At 33.1% G+C, this 24332-nt stretch overlaps 11 protein-coding genes and 2 non-coding genes across 13 annotated transcripts; 7 read left to right on the plus strand and 6 right to left on the minus strand. All coding sequences in view use genetic code 12, as the record gives it.

Annotated features, from left to right (window-relative positions):
- Nucleotides 1-1502: 1502 nt before the first annotated feature.
- On the minus strand, nt 1503-1596 carry CTRG_06431. The gene has a single exon. It is a non-coding gene; the product is annotated as a tRNA-Glu (tRNA).
- Nucleotides 1597-1616: 20 nt separating this feature from the next.
- Nucleotides 1617-1709, minus strand: CTRG_06430. The gene has a single exon. It is a non-coding gene; the product is annotated as a tRNA-Glu (tRNA).
- Nucleotides 1710-2411: 702 nt separating this feature from the next.
- Nucleotides 2412-2933, plus strand: CTRG_02688 (mitochondrial 54S ribosomal protein mL58; the record flags this gene model as incomplete). Its single annotated transcript, XM_002548345.1, has 1 exon — nt 2412-2933. The coding sequence occupies one exon, from the start codon at nt 2412-2414 to the stop codon at nt 2931-2933; it is 522 nt and encodes a 173-aa protein (XP_002548391.1).
- A 1433-nt stretch (nt 2934-4366) lies between these two features.
- FUR1 (uracil phosphoribosyltransferase) lies at nt 4367-5023 on the plus strand (the record flags this gene model as incomplete). Its single annotated transcript, XM_002548346.1, has 1 exon — nt 4367-5023. The coding sequence occupies one exon, from the start codon at nt 4367-4369 to the stop codon at nt 5021-5023; it is 657 nt and encodes a 218-aa protein (XP_002548392.1).
- A 71-nt stretch (nt 5024-5094) lies between these two features.
- On the minus strand, nt 5095-6378 carry ARP1 (actin-related protein 1; the record flags this gene model as incomplete). Its single annotated transcript, XM_002548347.1, has 1 exon — nt 5095-6378. One exon carries the CDS (start codon nt 6376-6378, stop codon nt 5095-5097), a length of 1284 nt encoding a protein of 427 aa, XP_002548393.1.
- A 199-nt stretch (nt 6379-6577) lies between these two features.
- Nucleotides 6578-7096, plus strand: CTRG_02691 (uncharacterized protein; the record flags this gene model as incomplete). Its single annotated transcript, XM_002548348.1, has 1 exon — nt 6578-7096. One exon carries the CDS (start codon nt 6578-6580, stop codon nt 7094-7096), a length of 519 nt encoding a protein of 172 aa, XP_002548394.1.
- A 98-nt stretch (nt 7097-7194) lies between these two features.
- RPO26 (DNA-directed RNA polymerase core subunit) lies at nt 7195-7836 on the minus strand (the record flags this gene model as incomplete). The annotated part of the gene is made up of 1 exon (XM_002548349.1): nt 7195-7836. One exon carries the CDS (start codon nt 7834-7836, stop codon nt 7195-7197), a length of 642 nt encoding a protein of 213 aa, XP_002548395.1.
- A 245-nt stretch (nt 7837-8081) lies between these two features.
- Nucleotides 8082-9206, minus strand: QCR2 (ubiquinol--cytochrome-c reductase subunit 2; the record flags this gene model as incomplete). Its single annotated transcript, XM_002548350.1, has 1 exon — nt 8082-9206. The coding sequence occupies one exon, from the start codon at nt 9204-9206 to the stop codon at nt 8082-8084; it is 1125 nt and encodes a 374-aa protein (XP_002548396.1).
- Nucleotides 9207-9384: 178 nt separating this feature from the next.
- Nucleotides 9385-9762, plus strand: CTRG_02694 (uncharacterized protein; the record flags this gene model as incomplete). The annotated part of the gene is made up of 1 exon (XM_002548351.1): nt 9385-9762. One exon carries the CDS (start codon nt 9385-9387, stop codon nt 9760-9762), a length of 378 nt encoding a protein of 125 aa, XP_002548397.1.
- A 1920-nt stretch (nt 9763-11682) lies between these two features.
- ZCF13 (Zcf13p) lies at nt 11683-15468 on the plus strand (the record flags this gene model as incomplete). The annotated part of the gene is made up of 1 exon (XM_002548352.1): nt 11683-15468. The coding sequence occupies one exon, from the start codon at nt 11683-11685 to the stop codon at nt 15466-15468; it is 3786 nt and encodes a 1261-aa protein (XP_002548398.1).
- A 343-nt stretch (nt 15469-15811) lies between these two features.
- ZCF14 (Zcf14p) lies at nt 15812-18976 on the plus strand (the record flags this gene model as incomplete). The annotated part of the gene is made up of 1 exon (XM_002548353.1): nt 15812-18976. The coding sequence occupies one exon, from the start codon at nt 15812-15814 to the stop codon at nt 18974-18976; it is 3165 nt and encodes a 1054-aa protein (XP_002548399.1).
- Nucleotides 18977-19120: 144 nt separating this feature from the next.
- CTRG_02697 (uncharacterized protein) lies at nt 19121-21271 on the minus strand (the record flags this gene model as incomplete). The annotated part of the gene is made up of 1 exon (XM_002548354.1): nt 19121-21271. One exon carries the CDS (start codon nt 21269-21271, stop codon nt 19121-19123), a length of 2151 nt encoding a protein of 716 aa, XP_002548400.1.
- An 880-nt stretch (nt 21272-22151) lies between these two features.
- On the plus strand, nt 22152-23426 carry CTRG_02698 (uncharacterized protein; the record flags this gene model as incomplete). The annotated part of the gene is made up of 1 exon (XM_002548355.1): nt 22152-23426. One exon carries the CDS (start codon nt 22152-22154, stop codon nt 23424-23426), a length of 1275 nt encoding a protein of 424 aa, XP_002548401.1.
- Nucleotides 23427-24332: the final 906 nt, after the last annotated feature.

A 24332-nucleotide genomic window follows, 5' to 3' on the forward strand; every position in this document is an offset into this window, starting at 1 on the left:
GTTAACCTGTCATTTCTCCACCCGATCTCGTTTGCTTGCTTAAACAGTTGTGTCTAATTAAATTCCAGGGCGGTTACATTCATTTCTCATAACTACTGATGGCGTCAGTTTGCGTCGACTAATATTATAAATTGTTTCATGAATGCAAACTTTTTGGTGATAGTGCTTGATACAAGAATAGCTTTATAACACCGTTTGAATTAAGAATTTATACTATTGCTTTTCCCACCACTCATCCCCCCATACGCACACACATCAACACACGATTCGCTCGTCCCTCAAATCAAAACAATATCTACTAAAAAAAAAACTAACACTAAAATTAGACGATAGGATATACATATCCACTGACCATTAAGCGGCATTAGTTATCAATAAAAAGAAGATAAGAGAAAGTTAATATTGTGGTTCCATTTGGTCAATATTTATAATGCAAACTATGGGCCACACAAAAATCAGATAGCTTTAGTTTAAAATAATAGGGCCCCTATTGTTTAATGATACAATTAAACGGACAATTATTGTTATAGCATTTAGCTTCCACTCGATTCTCCTCTTTGGTTTTGTAAAACTTTCTATTAGCACTATGTGTTATAATCCATTGTTTATACGTTTTATGGACCACGAGATGGTTATACAAGCAGTTCTCGTTTCATCACTTTGCATATATATATCATTCAAACCCTTCAAAAAGACTCTAGATGTTTTTAATTAATTGCTGATCATTAGTTTCACCGTTTCTGTGGTACACAATGTAAGGGGGGTACACAAAAGTTTATGAGAGAATAGCTCGTACTGATACTGGTAGACTGCTATATCTCATCATTCCTTATTGTTTTGAAGGGGAGAAAGCTCCCAAATTCTACTTACTTCCTTTTCCATTCTAATCTACGCAATGTTTTATCTTCTAATTATTAAGCTTAAACTATTTAGATTGATTCATTGAAAACTAATTAGACAAGATTTGGAATCACATGAATGTAGGTGGCTTTTTTTCGTCACAACCGGAGGTTAATCATTTATTAATTTAATCACTAAAATGAAAACAATTGTTTTAAAACTTGCGATAATTCGAATTTGCCCAAATTAGGAGAATTATGTCTTATGAGTTACGAGTAATACAAAAAATAAAAAAGGCTGCACTATCCGTTAGCGATATTTTGTTACACATTTCAAAACACAATTGCCACAATCACGTACGGCAATTCTAGAACCTTCAAAACCACTCATTCATCCATTATACAGCTTATCTATTGGCGTCCTAGAACTTTTAAATTACTTGCACAGAAATGATTTATCAATCAAATAAAAACGTCGAATCTAGGTGCCGTTACGCGTTCTTTTGTCTCCTATTTTATTTTTCGCCACAAAAAAGAATGGATCCCTGTACAAAATGGTCCCCTTTACAATGGAAAAAAAAAATAATAATAATTAAACCCCTATTCCGGTGGAGGTACCGAAACAGTTTGATATGTTATGAAATAACAAAAAACGAAAATCTTCTCCCTTACGGGGAATCGAACCCCGGTCTGCTCGGAACTTTTAAACTCGACTGAATCTGAAAGCGAACCGTGATAGCCACTACACTATAAAGGAAGAATGAAATTGTAGAGAAACTCCCTTACGGGGAATCGAACCCCGGTCTGCTCGGAACTTTAAACCTGTGAAGATTTGAAAGCGAACCGTGATAGCCACTACACTATAAAGGAAATTTCATGACGATTGATAACCCCCGTTTTCTTGGTATGTTTTAAAATTGGTTGTTACAATATTACACAAAGTTGGTGTCTCGATTCAATAATCAAGACAATTCATAACTTCTAGTATATAATATACTGTAAAAACGTACCATTAATGATTCTTTGAAGATGAGACTACACTACGTATTATAATTGTGTAGAATATAGTGTCAATGTTGGATATCTAATAGTATCCTTATTTTGATCAAAACATTGCAATAATTTATCACAAATTTTTATTTTCATGAAAAACTTCAATAATAAAACATATGGTAATTGTACTAGACATTCAAAACGAAGACAATTATATAATACACCAACATAACCAAGCATTTCTTCTTACAATATATACTTATAAACCATCTTCTTTGGAAATACCCCAGATATCATGGCAATATCAATGCCAGTTTTCAACATTCACACGACCTATTTCCAAACGTTATTGAATTTTTCTCTCTCTCCCAATGGAACTGGAAAAAAAATCAAAGCCAAAAAAAAAAGAAAAAGCGAAAAATTTTTCTACCATCAAGAATCACCTACTCACCAAGCTACGGATTAGTTTAGAATCAGACAAACCACTCACCACTAACATCACTCCTTGTACATATATATATTTACATATCATCTATTTATTCCATTTACTATTTCCGGCCTTCATATTACAAGAAAAAAATGTTTAGAACAACAATACGTAGGGTTTCTACCAAATCTATTCCATATGAACCAATACCTAAAAATAAATATAATCAAAATAGATCCGTATTCAATTTCAAACCAGTTCCAACAGAAGGATTAGTTTATAATCCACCAGCAGCTATAGTCAAACCATATATGCAAACACCATATGTTTTCTTACCACCAAATGATCCAAGACGTGAATTTGCCAAACAAAATTGCATAGATCCTTCTATTGTTAAAGAAATGCCAGTTATAAGAGAATTCAAAGCTGCTCATCAAAGAGAATATAATGTTACTGCTGAAACTATTACTAAAATCAAACAATTGATAAAAGAAGATCCTGAACGTTGGACACTGAAAGCTATTAGTAAAGAATTTAATATTGAATTGGTCAAATTGCATTATTTCTTGAGAGGTGAATTGGAAAAGAAATTAAAACCACAACCTAAAGTCATATCTAAGAGACTTTTGGATAGACAAAAGAGAAGAGAATTATGGTTAAGAAATGAATACTAGATGAAAAAAAAAAAAAAAAAAACTGATTAGTAAAGACGTTTTTCTTTTTTTATGAATTAATTTTGTAAATAGCTTTACACTGCACATAATGTATACTAGATGTAAGGAAAGTAATAGTGATTGTTGTAGATATACTGAAAGAAACGAGATCTCAACCTAGGGTAATCTGCTAAACGGACAAATAATTAAAAGACTCAACAAGGAATATTAGAAAGCACTCGAGGAAGACACAACAGAAAGTGCCTGCAAAGAACTGTTTCAAAATCTACTGATTGACTTAATTATTCACTTTGATCAGTGACTCTTTACCTTTATTACAGCTCAATCGACTCCTATGACTATAACATCAAGAACAAAGGTAGGTATTGCAAAAACGACAAAAAACAAAAAATACCTGCACATAATCACCAATTTTTTTTTCCCTTTCTCTTAATTGTTCAACCTTGAAAACTAACCAAATAAGGAACGAAAAATTTAACAACCAACAAAAAAACCCAAATCAATCATAAATATACCGTAACAATGTCAGATAATGTATGTACTTATTATCAATTATATCTACTACCTAATCAATGCATAATACTAACATGGATATTTTTATCATAGCAACAACAGGATAGAAGATACAGAAATTCACAACAAGGACAACAACAATATAGAAGAAGAAATAACAATTCTAATGTTCCTAAACAGGAAGGACCTAAAAGAGAAGCAATTTTAGATTTAAATAAATATAAAGATCAAGATATAAGGGTGAAACTTATTGGAGGTAGACAAATAACTGGAACTTTAAAAGGATTTGATCAATTAATGAATTTAGTTTTAGAAAATGTTCAAGAAACACTTAGAGGTATGTATATCTGAATATATCTATACAAACAAGTATAGACTTGAAATTGAAATTGAAGATTATTGATTTTTACTAACTATTGATAATATTAGATCCTGAAGATGATGATGTATTAACAGATAAAACAAGAGATCTTGGATTGGTTGTTGTTAGATGTACAAGTTTATTGACTATATCACCAGTTGATGGAAGTGAAATAATTGAAAATCCATTTGGTCAACCTGAACAATAGATAATAATAATAATAATAATAAAGAGAGGTAATTATTATTAATAAATAGTCTAGTATTATTATACGTGTACATTATATTATTATCGATTTATGACCATTTAAGTGGTACAATTTTGCAACAGTAAATTAGACATTTTTCAAAGGAAGATTTGGTTGTGCCGTAGTAATCAAATCCTCTCGCCATGCCATCCTCAGATATCTCATCGTGAGGTTTAACAATTTTTTTTTTTTTTTTTTTTTTCAGTCCAAGTTTTTTATTTTTTAACTTGCTCTGCTTTGTTTAACTTATTTTTTTTTAATTGGATCTCTTTCTTATCTTTTTTTTTGATCTTTAATTAATTCATCAAAACCATGTCTGCTGCTAAAGAAGTAGGTAAAAATGTCATCTTGTTACCACAAACCAATCAATTAATTGGTTTATATTCAATCATTCGTGATCAAACTACCAAAAGAGGAGATTTTGTATTTTATTCAGATAGAATCATTCGTTTATTAGTTGAAGAAGGTTTAAACCAATTACCAGTTGAAGATGCAATTATAAAATGTCATGGTGGCTATGAATATAAAGGTGCTAAATTTTTAGGTAAGATTTGTGGTGTTTCAATTGTTAGAGCTGGTGAATCTATGGAAATGGGTTTAAGAGATTGCTGTAGATCAGTTAGAATTGGTAAAATTTTAATTCAAAGAGATGAAGAAACTGCATTACCTAAATTATTTTATGAAAAATTACCTGAAGATATTAGTGAACGTTATGTTTTCTTATTAGATCCAATGTTAGCTACTGGTGGATCTGCAATGATGGCTGTTGAAGTTTTATTAGCTAGAGGTGTTAAAATGGATAGAATCTTCTTTTTGAATTTATTGGCTGCTCCTGAAGGTATTAAAGCTTTCCAAGATAAATATCCAGATGTTAAAATAATCACCGGTGGTATTGATGAAAAATTAGATGAAAGTAAATACATTGTTCCAGGTTTGGGTGACTTTGGTGACAGATATTACTGTATCTAAACGAGGCATATGAGAAAGTCATCAACTTTTCTAAACTCATTATTCATAATAACTATGCATAGCAATTATCACTACATACACTTTATATGTATTATATCAGGATTCTCATGATACTCCTCTGATGTTACCCACATCTTTTTAAATGTAGATAAACCTGCTAAGATAGACCCACCAATCCATGTAGAGTATTTTCGCTCAGGAGGAGCATATATTTTAACCTTCATTTTGGTATTGTAAACATCATTCAGAACATTTTTATTCCAAATACTGGTTTTAGAATCCTCTTGTTGTGGTTGTTGTAATTCCTTTAATTCTTTCAACATTCTATCACCAAAATTCTGTAGTAAAGTATTTCCTCCAGATAATATAATGTTTTGATATAAAATCGGACGCAAATCCAAATCAGTTTTACTAATGGCTAATGATGTCAATTCATGCAATCCAGGAGATTCATCACCAATCAATTGAGGATTGAATAAAATTTCAGGAGCTCTAAATCTTTCAACACCCAATTGAATTTCATGACCATCAGGTAATTTATAAGTTGAAAACAATTCATTATTTTGATTATTCCTAGAATAATGACTACCATAAATTTTTTCATCTCTAACAGGATCTTTTGAAACAAAACAACATTGTTCTTTCATCAATCTTACAATTTCCAATTCAGAGCTACTTTTCATTGAAATACCAGACATTCTTCGAATATTAAAACTTAATGATTCTGTAATATCTCTTCCAGCTATATCCATTCTCTTGATAGAAGGAGGTAAAGAAAACCCTTCATAAACAGGTACAATATGACTTACTCCATCACCACTATCTATAACCACCCCAGTTGTTCTTCCTGATGCATATAATGATAACACTGCTTGAATTGAGACGTAAATACATGGAATATTGAAATTTTCAAATAATATTTGACACATTTTATTTCTATTTGAACGAGGATTCAATGGTGCTTCAGTTATTAATAATGGATGATCTTCACTTTGAATCTTCAAATCTTGACTATATGTATGATACCATAATTTTTCCATATCATCCCAATTATTAACAATTCCATGTTCTATAGGATATGTTAATTTCAATAATCCTCTATTTTCTTGAGCCAAATTACCGATATAAATTCTCAGATCATCTTGTTGATGATGTGATGAAGATGCAGTGGATGGAGCTGTTTGAGGATCCGGTAGTAATGAATGACTTCCTGCTGCCATGATTTTTTGGTATTTTGGTCTACCTATAATTGAAGATGCATAAGTTTTAGGTTTATCTTCACCAGCAAACCCAGCTTTTAAATTACCAGACCCATTGTCAATAACAACTGGTTGATTATATAAAGTTTCAGCCATAGAATTGATATCTTGAAATTAGGATGATAATACGTGATAATAAACTCGTGACACGTATATGACAGGACAGAGAAAAAGGGGAAACTAAATTTTGTTTACATTTTTCTTTTTTTTTTGTTTCCGTGATTTGATTTCTGGCAACAAATTAAAATCAACAACCACAAGATATTCTAAACAGACAATACAACCTATTCTGACCATGCTGCTGCATTTAACATCATTATCATCTAATCAAAAGGCTCAGTTAAGAAATGCATTTACTTTAATCGATGGAGAATCTCGTGATTCAACAATCACTAAAGATGATTTACTTAAACTATATTCGACCTTGGGCTTACGAGCACCAAGTGAAGCACAATTAAAAGAGATGTTAACTATAGATAATGTTGATAAATCAGAAACAGGGATAAACTTCACCCAGTTTCTGAATTTAATGGCTAAAGAATTACTGAAATTTGAAGATCGTTCAATCATTTATAATGCTTTAAAAATCTATCTGGATAAAGAAGATTTGAAAACTTTTAAAGATGAATTACAAATTGATGTTAATAAATTAAAAGATGCTTGTTGTTCTGTTCAATTAGGTGAAATTGGTTCTGGTGATAATAGATTATCTAGAGCAAAATTTGATAAACTAGTTGAAGGTTTTGTACAAGAACAAATGGATGGTAAACAAATATTCTTAGCTTCTAAATGGATAGATGCATACATTGATTGAACAAAAACAATTCTTTTTAGTTAAATAAACTCCTTTATAATACTATATTCTACATATAAAAATAAGACGACAATAAAAACTTTGTCCTCTTCCCATATCTATTGGTCGACAATTAATTCATCACAACCCCAATCTTCATAAGAACCATCAGGTAAATATCTTCTTATCACTAAAGGAATTTTTCTTTGTGCCAATTCTTTCATTGCAATTTGTAAAGGATCAGTTTCACCTTCAATATCAACCAATACAGGAGCATTTAAAGAAATTTGTAAAGCTCTAGTACCTAATATTCTAGCACGTTCATATTTGGTCATATATGGAGTAGTTGTTCTTTTATCCTTTGGAATAGCTAATTCTCTAGTTGTTTTTTTAATAGGTTGGGAATTTGCTTGTGCTGCATCATCAGGTCCAAATCCTCCATTTATAATGGTTCTACCATCAGTTGTTTGTAAAGCAGCATCACCTCCATTTTGTGTTGGGTCATCATATTCATTATCTGAGAAATGATCTGGAGCATCGAAATCTTCAAAGTTTTCGTGTCCTTCATTAAAAGCATTATCTTCGTAATCTGACATTATGTATGTGATTGTATATATGTGTATGGATATGTATGGGTAGAATGTAGTTCTTTTTTTATAAGATGATACCTGATTATTATTGATATTGATTTTTCCATCTTGAAAAAAAAAAAAGCGAAGAGAAAAAAAAAAAATTGAAGAGAAGAAAAAAATTATCCACATACACGACTGTAATAAAGTTTGCAATCAATCTTTCTTTTTATCTAATAATTATTACATGAATATTTATTATTCATAATATGTATATAAAATGTTTATATCGAAATAAACTGTTCAAAGGAATATTTATAATCATGCTTTTTATTTCATTCTTTGCTCTTTTTTTTCGGTTCTTTTTTTTACTTTTCTTCTTTTGCTTTGTATATGTTCACTTGTTGAACAGACCACACTCAATTCAATTAGTAAATTTATAATTCATTAGCGTAAGGCAAGACATCAAGGTTACCAACAGCAACATAGTTGAATTCAGAAATTGGAGCCTTTTCAGCAGCAAGTTTAACATCGACTGGAGCATCAACAGAAGATTGTAAAGCAACAGATAATTCAGCAAGTTTAACAGCACCAGACAAGTCAGCAGTAGAAATGGCTTCAGCAGCAGCTTTAGCTTGTTTAATGCCTTGAGCAACTTGAGAAGCTTCACCAGAAACAGAAATGACAAACAAACCAGCATCTTGGTATTTGTATAAGTAAGAAGTGGCACCTGGGATTTGAGCCAATGGAGCAGAAGCTTGTGGAGCAATGGAAGAACCAATAGCAGCAGACAAAACTTCGTATTTACCGAAATCAGCTGGTTTAACTGGAATACCAATCAAAGCAGATGAAGCACCTTTAGATGGGACTCTAGCTTCTTGACCTTGGAAGAATTGAACTGGGAGGGATTTGATAGAGGAATCAGATTTGGTTGGCAAGTAACAGAAGGCGGAATCAGAAACAAATTTAGTCAAATCTTCTTCGTTGGCACCTTCAGCAACAATGGAAATGTTTTCACCAGTGAATTGTTCTTTAGAGAATTCAACAATTTCTTCAAGACTAACTGGAGTGGATTCATTGTAGAACAATGGGTTACCCAAACCTTTTCTGAATGTGATTTCGTGCAATTTTTCAACACCTTTGAAAACTGGGTTAGCTTCAGCCAAAACAGCTTCAGTTTTAGCAGCTGGTAAAACAACTTCTTCAAATTCATGAGGAACAAATTTGGTATTTGAAACAACATTACCCAAAGCTTCAACATAGTATGGCAAGTCTTGTTTTAAGAATGAGGTTTTCAAAACCAAGGCATCTCTGGTAACTTTACTTTCAAAAGTACCACCCAACAATTCGGATTCTCTAGTAAATCTCAAAGCTGATTTGGCACCATTGCTCAAGAAAGTGAATTTAGACAATAAGTGGGAAACACCGCTTTTACCAGTTTTGGAACCAGCGTTATTAATGACAACTGACAAGTTGGTTAAGTTGTGAGCAGTATCTTTAGATGCAACTTTAACGGCATTTGGAATAGTGCTGTAGGCACGAATTGAAGCACGAGACAACATGTTTATATATATATATTATTTGCTAGTGATTGGACAGTAATAATGCAAACGTATCAAGTTAGAAGGGACTTCCAAAAACTGTGAATGGTGTTGGTATTCGCTTGATTTTTTGGTAGTTTTTTTTTTCTACTCTCTTTCATTCGTTCTTCTTCATTTTAGATTTTTTTTTCAGTATATTATGGGTAGTGTGGAACTAACCAAATTTATTAGTGAGCAGAAAAGAAGACAAAAAAAAATTATAAATTCTCATTCGCTGATTGGATCTAAGGTGTTGTCACGTGATAGAAATCAGGAGACTTACTTGATCGTGAATTCTTTTATGAATTATGAGCGTGAACTAATAGGAAAGTGGAATATAATTTATAGAGAAAGTACTTTGGTGCATCTGGAGCATTATTATAAGCACCAGCTCGTTTTCAGATGGAAAGAGAATAAATTGTTAGTACTCAAACACGTGATCATGATGAAATTCGTATTACGAAGTTACATACTCGATATTATTGTTGAATTGTTTCTCTTGTCTCATTTACGATTCAGAAAAAGAATCGTTTTGTAACTAAAATTGAATTGCTGGGCTGTATGGATTTGTGTGTAAACTAATCGCTATCTTTGGAGCTATGAGTATTTTTCAAAGTTTATTGGGAAAAAGTTTGGATTACCAGTTGGAGGTATATCCATAATAATATAAGCACTAGACTGTGCTGACTACATATTAGTCAGGAATTTTACTTGAGTGCAAATATTAACCTTGAATTGTAACATTCGAATATGAAGCATCAACACAAAAATTATTTGCTAGGAATTAAGTGACGTACGTGTGCCCTGATGAGGTATCGTAACTACGAGTAACTAGCCAACCAAAAAAGCAATAACGTTTAATAAATTATGAAGGGTTAATGCTCTATCTTCAGGGGAGAGGGAACGTACAATAAGTATAGAATTAGCCTCAACGACTAATTATAGAAACATTCCCAAGAGTAAGACAGCTTTTTCTTTCTCCCCTGGATGTATGTATAACAAGAATGTTTTTATGAATACTGAATGCTTGTAAGAATTATAGAAATTTGTTGGCTGGTACCTACATAATTTTGATGGGTGCACAAAATAAAGATGAAGATTTTCTCATCAAGATGGTTCATCAATAGATAGGGGGTAACAATGATCAGATATTCTCATCTTTTCTTTCAATTCGTATCTTTAGAATTTTTTATGGGGGGGAGGAGAAGGCGATCAAACAAATTGTGTGGGGAAAGATGATTGGGGAGAAGAAGAGGTTTGAAAATAAAAAGTTTATACAGTTGACATATTTGAACTATTTTAATTCTTAGAAAGTGTTATTAACTACCAAGATATGAAACCAACAAGGGAAAAATGCCAGGTCATAGGTACCAAAAAAGCAGTGGTGGATAATTCAACTTTTCTCTGGTTTTGTACTATGTATGAGAAACAAATTTATTAGAGAATGTTAAGAAGGAAGTGAGAAGCAGCCTTTAATTTCAATGCTGATTATGCACAGCATAGATATGAATTGTGTTAATGGGGATGAAGAAAATGAACTGGACAATGGCGTACTACTACTCATCAACTAGGATAATAGTCATTGACAATAGAAGTAAAATGGCAATTTAAAATAAGAGAGATACCCCACATTATAGGGGAGGGGGACTGAAAACCCTAAGTAGGAAAGTGGGGAGGTGAGAACCAATGAAAAGGAGGGACGTAAAAAGTTTGAATGGATGAAAGAGAGATTGGATAATGGGTAATCATTGGTGTACTGTTTAACTGTTGTAATGATATTTAGCAAGGGGGAGAGTTAATTTCCCTTTTTAATTTACACAAGCTGATGTGTTTAATGGCATTTTATGTAGTACCTTTAATGCACACTCACTTACACAATACACACCATGGAATTCAGTGTTACAGGAGAAATATAGTAATGAGCCGATTTCAATACTAAAATGTTAAATGAAAGGATTTGCCGTACTAATCCATTTTAAATTGCAATAGAAAGAAACAAAGAGCTTCCCTTTTAGTCATGTAGAAACTAATATTGCTGTAGCGACAATCAAATCCATGTTAGTTGTATAACACAAAACAAAACAAGCTGGGTGGAATTACATTAGCTGCATTTCCACTGCTCATGTACCTCCCATCCTTATGGGCCCAACCATGCCAACACCCACACCCACAAAGTAAAAAATCAAAAAACGAATTAAAGTACAAACCTAAACCTAAACCAAAAAAAAAATTCTCTATTTTGATTTTACTCAACGACAAACAATAATCAGAATTCTTTTATTTTTTTTTTTCTGCTTCTTACACAGACAGCCCATTCTCCTTTTGAATATAATACCTTTAATCGATTTTCATTTTCATTTTCATTTTTTTTTTTTTGCTTTTTCATATCAACAACTATTCATTATTGCCCTCCTTTAATATCATCCTAACATTCTCCACCTAATAGTTACCATTAAGAATGGATAACAACATCAATCATTCTCTGGATCAGTTACAGCAGCAGCAGCAACAACAACAACAACAACGACAATCCACAAACAATAGCAACACTTCCCCAACAAAATACTCCTCAACCCCTGGCAACACCAACAATAATGCTCCGAAAAAACGGTTTAGAATAAGACATGCTTTAAGTTGCGCTGTCTGTAGGAAAAGAAAACTGAAGTGTGATCGGCAAAGACCTTGTGGGACTTGTGTCAAAAAGAGTATTGTACATTTATGTCATTATGAGGATGATTTACTCAATAGTCGACCGGTAAACCATTTTTTACCAGTAGAATTCCAACAACATCAACAAGCTCCGGATATTCACCATCCAATAGACAACCAAAATGGATACATGATGCAAAACAATCATATACAGCATCCAAATAACGGTTTCCCCCCTCCCCCACATCATCATCCAAACCATCAGGGTCCCCCACCACCCATGCCATATCATGACCAATTTCACAACAACTATCCACCTCCTCCAGCTCATTTACCTGCACCTCCTATGAATCACCAACCTCTTCCGCCACCACCACCTGGTCCACCTGGTCCACCTGGCCAGCAAACAACTTTACCACCACAGGTAAACCACAGCCCAAATAGAATGATGTCTTCACAAATGTCAATTCCTACTCCTCCATTAATGAATCGACCTTCCCTAAATGGATCAAATCATACTAGTCCCGAGAAACAGAGTTCTGGATCAACAGCCGCAAACATGGCTCATTCAAGTTCAATAAGCTTACCATTACCCCCTCCACCTCCCGCTCCACAACCACAACCACAACCACAGCCACAAACAAATGGGCAAAATCAACTGCAACAACCAACTTCGTCTCAAAATTTCGAACCAACTCCTTTGAAATCAAATTCTACTGGGTCTTCAACTTTCCAATCTCATAGTTCATACAATTCGGCGACAGGAGCGTCTCCAGCTGGTTCTCTTAACCAGTTTTCACCATCATTCCAACGATTAAAATCAACTGGTTCCGGTTCAGGTTCAGGTTCCGAGGGTACTTTATCACCAACTGCTACCACGATCGTTGTTAACGATCTTCTCAACCCATCAAGATTAAACAACCATGGGGTTGTTTCAAGTTTGTCAAGTGGTGATTCACCAGGAGTTTCTAATATGTCATCATTAGGAAAACAAAACCAACATCATAACCCAGGTGCCAGTGCCAATTCTTCAGCAATGACATCTCCAACTACTGGTGGTGATGCTGATTCCTTTTATTCCAACTCATTAGTGTCAATCCCATTAGGTACTAATTCTTCACTTCAAATCAATGCACAGGATACTATGGATGTATTTACTGACCCAATTTTTTCATTGCATTTAACTGGAAATGAATGGCAGCAGGTTGGAACGCTTTCATATCTTGGGTTAACTAAAAGTGATCCATTCATAACCATATTGAGAAATTTCCTTGTACATTTATTCAAGAGTGACGAGATAACTAAGGTAATCCAGGATGATGTATCGAGAAAGAGACGAAATTCAAATGGCAGTTTGATATCGTACAAGTCGAACCGAACCAGCGACGATGCTATGTCTCCGTCGAACAAAAGACCTAAGTTAGAAGGTAGTGGCAGCAGTAATTTGACCATGACAGGTATATCTCCATTAAATTTTAATTCTACTCCAATGAATACATCCAATTCGAATGATTCAAACAATCTAGGAACAAATTTGAATATTTCTGATACTTTTGGATTGTTAGCAGAAACCAGTAATAAGAGTACCCCGATGAACGACGGGTTTTCCCCAATGATGGATAATAGATCAGAGCCTTTAAAGAAAAATTCAGTTCAAGATTTGACTTCTATCAATTCATTTTATTCTGGAAATGGAAAAAACAAGCAAGAATATTATCGCTTTGTCGAGAGCCAGATTTTGAAGATTTTACCCGATAAAACAAACCTGTTTCAGTTATTTTGTCGTTATTTCAAGTTTGTTAATCCATTCAATCAAATAATTGACGAACATACATTGTTATTGGAAATCAATCCTATCCTTCCAAAGTTTTTAAAATTTAATCATGAACGTTTCTCCGAAGTCCGAATCAAAAACGATAATGAACTAAGAACATTGGGAATTTTCTTGGTGCTCTTGAAATTGGGATACCAAACCATGATTCATAATGATAACGAATATAACAATTACGACGAGAAAGATCTCAGCATTATTGAAGATATGGAGAAGCTTGATACAGAATCTTTCACTTGTGTTATCAATTTATGTGTCGCTGACGGATTAACTGCCGCAAAGTCTTCATTTAAACTAGTGCAACTTTTGACTATGTTATATTACTATAAAGGAATGAGTCCAGATGACTCTCATGGCTTATGTGGAGCTGACTCGCAGATATTGTTGGGGATTATTATCAGACATGCATTTTCAATTGGGTTGAATCGTGATCCAACTAAATACACCACGTTCCAGAATTTGACCAATAATCCAGTATTGATTAGAACTTGGAGACATCTTTGGTGGTACTTGTCGATTTCCGATGCTATGAGTGCATTTAATACTGGTTGCAATTTGAATATTATGAATCTTGACGTTTGTGATGTCGAGTATCCTCAATTTAACGAGGATCCAAGTGGCGAGATGAACAAAATAATGGAAACATTGATTCAAATTTCAATGATTTATCGAAACATCGTGAACAAGATTAATAATTTGCGTCAGAAACCAAAGGTTGTTGATATTTTAAAGGAAACAAATCAATTGGAAAGAATCTTTTTTGACTTTTTTGGAAAAGATTTTTTCAAAGACGTTATTTGCAAACCTTCGTCGGCTCCAAGCAACGGATTTGAACAAACCAGTAAAGAACATCTTATGAGTGTTATTAAAGTTTTCAAGTTTTGTTTGTTTATACAATTGCGAACCAATTTGTCCGGGATGTATTATAAAATTGCGATTCATTATGAGAATGAGTATGATAGATCCAAGACTCCTTCAATGAAAGCAGGTATTGAATTGTTCAAGATATACATTAAAAGTGTTGTTCAATTGGTGTATATCATGTCCTATGTCTTGGACAATTCAGTTGAATTATTTGGTAAGAATTTTGATTGCATGTTGACTGCATCGAATGAAAGGTATATGATCAAGACCCATTCGTTTTTGACATCATTTTTTGTCAGATTATTGCACCAGAAGAAAGAGTTGTCGTTCAAAGTGTTCAAAGAGATCAGTTATATGTCGAGATTAGAAGATATCAACAGCCTTTTCGATATTGTATTGGAGAATGCAGAAGTTTTTGTTGGCAATTTCAGGAAGTTGTCGAGAACCTATATCAATTCTTACAGATTGTATATCATGACATACATTGTTCTAAGACAATGTGTGGATAACGCCGATGCATTTTTCGAGAAGGCCGTCAGTGACCAACTGTTTTTCTACCAAGGAACCAATATGATTGAGTTTTTCTCCCCCGTTGAATTACAGAGGTTATGTTCCTTATGTAAAGAGTTTAGAAATGCCAAGGAACAACAACGGAAGTTGAAGAATGAAAAGAAAAAGAAACAGAATGGCGATTCTGGGGAATTGTTTGACGATCCTTTAAAAGATTTGGAGACAAAATTGTTTGGAAATGTCAATGTGTCATTCTTTGATGATGAGGATATTTTCAGTAACCTTAACAATTTGTCAGACAAGATATTGGATCCCCTTGCTTGTAAAGATGATTTGATTAGATTGTATAATATTTATGGTGATTTTGATAATGAATTATTAGAAAAGTGAATGGTAATTCTCACCCACCATATGCTATAGAGTTCTTGTATTATTAGTTTTGATGTTTCATTTATTATGTACCTACTTCTTCGTGAGTTAAATTGATAGACACTGTTTATTTAATCTTTAATTGAAATAATCTCCAACATAAGTTTGTGTAATCGGAGATGCGAATTCTTTGTGGTCATCCGAGATCTTCCTTTCTTAATCGCCGGACGGGATCAAAAGAATTTTTTTTCTCTCTCTTCGTTGGGGATTCGAAATTTTCCCGCTCGTTCAAATTGTTTCACTATAATTTCCTATAAACCCTGAAAGCAAAACAATAACAACAACAACAACGACAATAACAACCATGGAAACAGGTATTACCGATAAGATACTCCCCAATAGTGGTACCACTCGAAAGCGTAATAGAGTTATTTTAAACTGTTTGAATTGTAAAAGAAGAAAGGTTAAATGTGATAGACAACTGCCGTGCCTGCGATGTATAAAGTCTGGACTTACTTGTGAATATCAACAACCTGAATGGAACCATAATGCAAGTAGCGATATTGCTCCATTTAAAGTACAACGGTTAGGAGGAGTATCGCCGAATTCTAACCAGACTACAAACCAATCAGAACTACAAGAATTAAAAGAGAGAATTCGTCAACTAGAAAACAAAAACAACAACAGCAACAATAGTTACAGCATTGATAATGGGAACCTACCATTAAAAAGGCAAACATCTATGTCTCATGCAACTTCAAAAGAACAAATAAACAATTATAAATACGATCCTAATAATAATGCCACCTTCATTGGTATCAATCCTTATGCGGATATTTCAGAAACCATCAATTTTTATAAGGATTATAATTCAATTCATGTATCATCAGTAACTCGCAAATATAACGCTGGTCCATTTTCTTGGTTAGCTTTAATGAAAAAGGATCCAGCATTACTTCAATCTTGGAAAAAATTTCGACAACAAAGATCTGCACATTTACAAAAATTAAGACAAGTTTCAAGAAATGGTAAGGAACCCCCAAGTGCTATTCCATTACCAAAATTCGAGAATAATGAAGCCATATTAAATCCCGAAGAAACAAACAAAACAAATAGTCTATTACCTTCTGTACAAGATGCAGAGGAAGACTTCAGAGCTAAAGCTATCGATAGAGATGGTTTTAATGATGTTCGCCTATATGGAAATATTCAACGTACAAGTAATTTAAGAAGTAAAATTACAAAGAAGTCCGAAAAGAATGAGACAGAAGAAAATTCAACTAAAATTGCAACGATGAATAAACAAGGTATTTCATTAGGGTTAACTGTTTATGAAGGAACTATTGATAAAGAATTGCAATTAATTGAGAAGATATCAATGGTATTACCCAAGCAAAAAGTAGTTTGGAAGTTAGTTAATAAATTTTTTGCTAAAGTGTATCCGTTCATGCCAATCATAGATGAAACAGAATTCAAGACGGAGATATCTAAAATTGTAGGTCCTGAAGAATATGATGAAACAGATGTTGAATTAACTGTTGAGAAACGCCTAGATTTTGCATACTTAGGAATATTGCTTACCATATTACGTTTGACTTATTTATCATTATTCCTGAATAGAAATGGTGTTAACGAAGATAACCTTAATACTACTGATCCATCAGAAGAGGCTCAAGAATTGAAATATCTATTATCAAACCCAATTAATATCACAGTTACCGATGTGGCACAAGAATGCCTTGAGCAGTTTGATTTCTTAAGAAAAACAAATTTCACTGTTTTGCAATGTACATTTCTTCTTAGATTGTATTGTATGTTTGCTCCTGAAGATGGTGATGGTGCTGATGTGGGCGATTCTCAAACTTATAATGCCATGTTGATTCAAATGGCATATTCTATGGGGATTAACCGCGAACCAACCACTAATATATCACATGGCCAATGGGATATTCTTACAGATGACTTGAAAATGAATAATGTTCAACGTAAGATTTGGTTTTTCTTGGTTATTTGTGATCTCATACAGGGGTATAAATTTGGGAATCCTTTATGTATTGATAAAAAATATTACGATACAGCATTACCATTTTATAAACCAGGAAATGAAAATATTCAAGATGTGGAAATGGAAAAACATGTCATTGGTACTTTCTCATATTTTGAAAGGTATTATGAAAAACTTGTTACTATTCTTGATTCCACTTTGGATATCAAGAAAGATATTAAATTATCGGAATTAACATCACAACTTACTGATTTTGAAGTATTTTTGGCCAATAATTATGGATCACTTAAAGATTTTTTGATTCCCTATGATAGTAAAGTATATAAATATTCATTTGTTAAAACCATGAAGTGCAAGAATTATATCAATATGAGAATGTTTCTTAATACCATATTTTATCATTTATTTTTATATTATGAAAAACAACAAAACACAGAATTTGCATTTTTTTATTTGAAAAAAGTTTTAGCATCACATCTTGGAGAGTTTTTCCCAAATGTATTTTATTTGATTAATGATAATCATGTTAATTTTGGAGAAGTTGCTGATTTAATTCTTAATCCAACAGTTGAAAGTATGATTCATAAAGTTTCTCAAATTAATTTTGCACTTATAGTAAGATTAAACTCCAGCTTTTTTTCAATGAGAAATAACCCAAAACATGCAGAGAAAATGGATTCAGATGCTGGATATAGAAAGAAATTTGCAAAGATTTCCCAAGCTGCTTTACGATTAAGAAAAGTTTCTGATTTCTTATTAATGGCAATGTCAAAATTAAGCCGAAGATATTATTATGCATGGAGAGTTACCAAAGCTCTTTCATTTATTTTGAAATATGCAAATCGTGAAGAATTGTATTCCAATCAAATCAATCAGGTTAATTTCCTTGATATAAATGATGAACAATTAACAGAATTGACAAATATGATAGGTATAAGCCTTGAGAGGAATAGTAAGGCAAGGAAACTGTCTGATGGAGATATAGATATTCCTTCAACAACAGCAGCCACAGAGGAAGTAAGATCAAATTGCACACTAGAAACTGTATCAACTTTAGGGACGAACACAAATGTCTTTACAAATCCGACAATTAGTTCATCTACATCTAAACATCCACAAGATGTAATTGATCCAATATCCATGAAACCAATTAATGTAGATTCATTATTTGATAATTTTGACTGGGAGAAAGATCTTAATATTATAAATAATCCAGAAATCGATAATTTATGGTTACAAATGGCACAAATGAAAAATGATTCATCTCATTCAACAATCAATAATAATAACAACAATAATTATAATATGCCAATCAATAATAATACTTCAAATTCTGCATTTATTAATTTGAATAATAATGGAAATTCTATTGGTAGTGCTAATCCAATAACTCCGTCTAGTGTAACAAGTTCTAATTCTGAGAGTGATTATATTAGACCAGATAGATCTACTAGACTTTCAAGCGATTTTGGCCTTTTTGATACTTTACCATTTGAAAGATTTTTTGGCGGTGAAGGTATGTAGAGATGTTTTCATTATACACTAGTTTTACTGGAGAATACATTTTATTAGATTTAGAAATAAACGTTAACTATATATATATGCATTCGTATAGGATATTATAATACTATTCATACTTGCAAGGGCTGTAAAGAATACTTGACTTTGTTAATTGATACGTCTCTTGAGTCTCAAATCAGGCACATCTACTGATTCTGGAAGCAAGGATTCATCCACATTTAAAAATTCAAAATCTGGTGATATTGTTAATTCTTTAAATAGCGTTTCAACGTCATCTTTAGTCAACAGACAAGGATTAAGATCAATTTGTTTAATACTTGGTGCAAACATAGGTCCTTCTTTTTTGCCCAATGCTTGGAAAACACCCTTTAATTCATTTCGTGGCAAGTATAAATGTTCAAGATTTTCAAGTCTACTGAAATCTCCATGAATTGTAGTTAATTGATTATTACTAAAGTCCAACAGAACCAATGATGAAGGCAAGTTATCAAGATCTAAAGTTTTTAAACCACATGCTACAACAGACAAGTGTTTCAATTTCAGACATTTTGATAAATTCAGATTTTCAAACCATTCATTGGATAATTTTTGGGATGTCAAATCAAGTTTTTCTATTTCAAGTGGAAAATCACAAGGTTCAAGATTAGGTCCATAAATATGATCCTTAAAATGTAAAATCTTTAATCCTTTGGGAAGTTCAGGAAGGGTAGTAAGGTAATTTGATGATAAACCCAATTGTGTCAATCCTTTTGGAAATTTAACTGAAATGTCAACCAATGGATTTAGACCGAGTTGCAAAGATTCCACAGAATCCGGGATTATGAAATTCTTTTCATCAAGAACCTTAAATTTGTTGAACTCTAACCCCAAGTATTTAAGCTTTGGTGCAACAATGGCCACTTTTTGGAGACCACAACAGCTTATGCTCATGTATTCCAACGATTCTGAAAATTGACACGAGAATTCAACTTGTTCTTCGACTGAATCAATATAAAGCTCGCTAAGGTTTTGCAAGTGCAACAAATTATTCATTCTGAAGTCTGGAACTTCAGTAATAAAAACTTCAGTTAAACTCAATGGTAGTTGCCCAACAAATTTAATATCCGTCATATGCTCGATGTTCAAGCTATTTAACGCCGGCAACTGATTCAGTTCAAAATCAAGTATGACAATTCTTCCATCTTCTGGACTTTTACTAAGATTTAACAGTCTGAGAGTTTCAGGCAACTTTAATTTAGACTTGATTTGTTCAATTGATTGGACGAAATTCATGAAGGCATACCTGACATCATAGCTTGTAAAAGAACCAGGGATAGTCAACTTGCGTAGTGTTATTGGAATGGACAACATATCCATTGCCACCATAGCATAAAAATCTGCAACACCGTCAATTTCTAACTCGAATAATTTAGGACAACAAGAAATCAAATCTCGTGGGATCATTTCAAAATAATCAGCCAGTAAAGTTGTTACGTTAGATGGAAGTTTCCATTTAGTGTACGAATATTCATCATTGGTTCTAAGTTTTAGATTTCGAACATTGTCTAAATGGGAAATATCAACTTCTGGAACTGTGTTCTGAAATCTTACTCTACAAGACGCAATACTCAAGTTTTTTAATCCATTAGGTAATGGCAATTGTACCAGCGCCTCAATATCTTTCACACGACAATTCAAAATTTCCACGCTTTTTGGAAGGAGCTTAAGTTCATCAACATCCAATTCAGCAACCAATGAAATACTAGATAAGTTGCAGAATAATTCTTTAAAGAAAGCTTCAACACTTACCCCCAAAATATCTTGTATTTCGTATGATGGTTTGGGAATGCTTCCATAATCAGCATAGTAATTGAGATCATCAATACCACCAAAGCTAACACAATGAACTTCAAACGGCTTTTTCTTATACTCCAGAATAAACTTTTGATAATATTGAAGCCCGCGGTCGAGGAATACAAGCTCTATCTTGATTTTTTCATCAATACGATTCAAACTATCAACAAGTTTAAAAGCATCCAGAGGATCAGTAAACACCAATTTCTTGGGAATTAATCCAGGATTCTTTTTTCTCAAATTTTGATACTCAGAATAAAACAAATTTGGAAACCCTCTATAAGATTCAAGTTCAAAAGCTGTCAGAAATTTAGAATTATTATTAATGACAATTGTTGAATACATTGAATTAGTAGCAAACTCACCAAGTCGTGGTAAACCAGCATATCGCAGTAACTCATCTGGAGGTAAATATTCAACAATTAACTCAACCACTTCATCTGGCAAGTCGTTGAACAATACCATCTTGTTTGCTTATTGTCAATATGAAGAAAAGTATGGGGATAATAGAAAATGAAGCAACGTGTCACAAAAATTGATTAAGGAGTTAAACAAAAAAAAAAAAAAAAGAAAAAATAACAACACCTGAAAGGTAGTACACGACCTTCAAAATATGTTTCACCTACAAATGTAATCATTATGGAAAACAACTGAATTGTGCTTCAAGTTGATTCATGTATCTTGCCCAATTATTGATAACTGGTAGGTATTTAATGGGATAAACATTTGAACAGTACAGTAATATCAGTAATGTTGATTCTACTACGAATTATGCAAAGTATTAATGAACTAATGCAACATGGAATAATACGTCATCTTATAAACATGAGCCTCTCCATAGAATTAATTTCGGAAAGTTCCCACTGCATTAGATCCCACTTGGAGACCGCCAGAATGTTGTTTTCTTCTCCAGTAACAAAAACCTAATTTCACCTGTAGTCAAAACCCGAAATCTAGTTTGGATGACTTGAGGATTTGCAAGTGACGATGAATTAAACTATCTCTTCTATTCAACCTCCGCAATTTCTTGGTCCTAATAAGTGACTAAGCAAGTGCTTGTTCAATTGTTACCGACTTTTAGATTCTGCTTACACTGATACGATATATAGAGAGAGCGCGCGCAATATCTTCGGCTTTATCTCGGTCCTATGCTAAATATTTTTAGATACAGTAGCAAAAATAGTAGAGGACTATAGAAAAACTCGTGCTACATTGATTTATAGTGAATGCATGAATGAAGGTGTTGAATGCTGTTGTAAGAACATTGGTTTATTTTAAGAAGATGACATTTCCCAAGATTTCAATTAAAAGTTTTGAATAATATTTTCCCAGTATTGAAATCAATATGAAATTATCTTACTTATTATTTATACCGGCTGTACTTGCTGGATCGTTACAATTTGACTTGAAGCGTAAAGCTATTTCCCTGAAAAAGCGGGAAGACGGGGAGATTGGCGTAACTCCTGAATATGATAGAGGAGGATTTTTTTTAGAGTTGGAATTTGGTTCCAACAAACAAAAGATTGAAGTTCTAGTTGATACTGGATCATCTGATTTATGGGTTCCTGCTATGGATTATACTTGCACTTCCAATGTCACTAGTGAAGCTTCACAGTGTTCTACTAATGGGTTCGACTGGCAAATATCTTCCACGTTTGACAAATCATCAGAAGTATTTAGAACTTATTATGGAGACAATACTACATCCTCTGGTTTTTTTGGTCAAGATACAGTGTGGATTGGTGATGTTGCTGTCAATGACACAATTTTTGGAGTCGCCAATAGAACAAACTCTACCGGAACAATGGGAATTGGTTTGCCTCAGTTAGAAGCAGGGTATCAGGCGTATAACTTGTCTACATATCCAAACTTCCCACAGAAGTTGAAAATGGATGGAATAATTGATAGAGTTCTTTATTCAGTATTGCTTGTTGAAGACAATTCAAAAAGTTCCTTGTTATTCGGTGCCGTTGACCATGAAAAGTATAAAGGTGATTTGGTTACTTTGCCGGTGTTGAAGAATGATAACTTGGAAACATTTATGTCGGTGGAGGTGGATTCCATTGTGTTCGATGATGGCATAAGTAATCTGACTATATCAGAGAAAGCAAGTGTAGTGTTTGATACAGGTAGTACCAATAGTTGGTTCAGACCCAATTACTTAAAACAGTTAGCAGAGGAATTAGATGGAGAAGTGGTTGAAGACACGTATTATGTAAACGGGACATTGGCTAGCGAAAGTGTCTTACTTATCACTTTCCAGAATTTAACTTTTGCTGCCCCAATTGTTTTTGAGGAAGTAGGAGAGAATCAATTTGCGCTTGGATACAATATAATAGGAGATGGTCCAGATAGAGAAATGGATATCATATTTGGCCAAGATGTATTAATCCAAATCTATGCTGTTTTTGATTTGGATGGTTTGGAAGTTAGCATTGCCCCACAGAGTGGTTCTTCTAAGTCTAATGTCCAAGTTGTTGGAGCTGATGGTAACTTCACTAAGCAATCTGGAGATAGTTCTGAAACAAGTGGAGATAGTTCAGAAAAAAGTGGTGCCAGTTCCATCAAGAACGTCTCCATTTACTTGTTAGTCGTAAGTGCATTGTTTGGGTTATTCTAGTTAAGTTTATACGAATACATAGTTCAAGTTTTCACTGTGGAGTTCTTCATTGAAACCAAAAGTGACCAGTAGCCCTAATTCATGCGACTCAATATAAAAGAATCGTGTCCCGCTCAAATATTTAAATTTCTTCGCACTATAAAAACTCATCACTACAACAAGGAGAAAAAATTTTTCATAACTTTTCACTTTCTTCTTCTTTCATTTCATTAACAACATCTAGCCACCTCCAGCACAGATGAATAGATATATAGATTATTTGAGCTGGATGGAGACTTCAGAGTTCCATCTAATTCATTAATAGATATATCCCAAAAAAGAATAATACTTTTCTGTTTTGGAATTCAAGGGACGTGATAGTTTTGAATTATCTGATTATTTATTTTATTTCTTTTTAAAGATGACAAGATCGCTGTGCACCAGTCTGAGTACTCAACTGCATGACAGACCCAGTATATACCCAAATTTCTGATCTAAAAAGAAACTTAATTATTTAATCAATTATTAAAAACTACATTCTAGTCCGTTTATGATTCGTTGGTGTGTGGCTATTTGTAAATTTTTTTTTTTGTTTTTAAACGGTCGTGTCTCTATCGAGTTCATAGAGAGGAACCAAAAATCACAATTTTCCTTGAGCCACTTCCCTAAACAGCAAAATAACGTACATGTACTCCCCACCTTGACTTTTGTAAATGTTATTTAGTTTGAGAAACTGCAATATTTGCTGATGTGTACGTACAATAGTAATTGAATGGTCTTTGCTTCTGTTGAATCGTTAAATATTAGGTTCTTTTAATTCTTTCGGGAAACTCCTATGAACTTGACGATGTACAGCAAATTATACACCATTTCAATGGTGTAAGCTTTATTCAATATTATATAATGATTCAATTTAACGAAAATATT

Source organism: Candida tropicalis (genome assembly GCF_000006335.3).
Source record: "Candida tropicalis MYA-3404 genomic scaffold supercont3.3, whole genome shotgun sequence".
In the NCBI taxonomy this organism is placed as follows: domain Eukaryota; kingdom Fungi; phylum Ascomycota; class Pichiomycetes; order Serinales; family Debaryomycetaceae; genus Candida; species Candida tropicalis.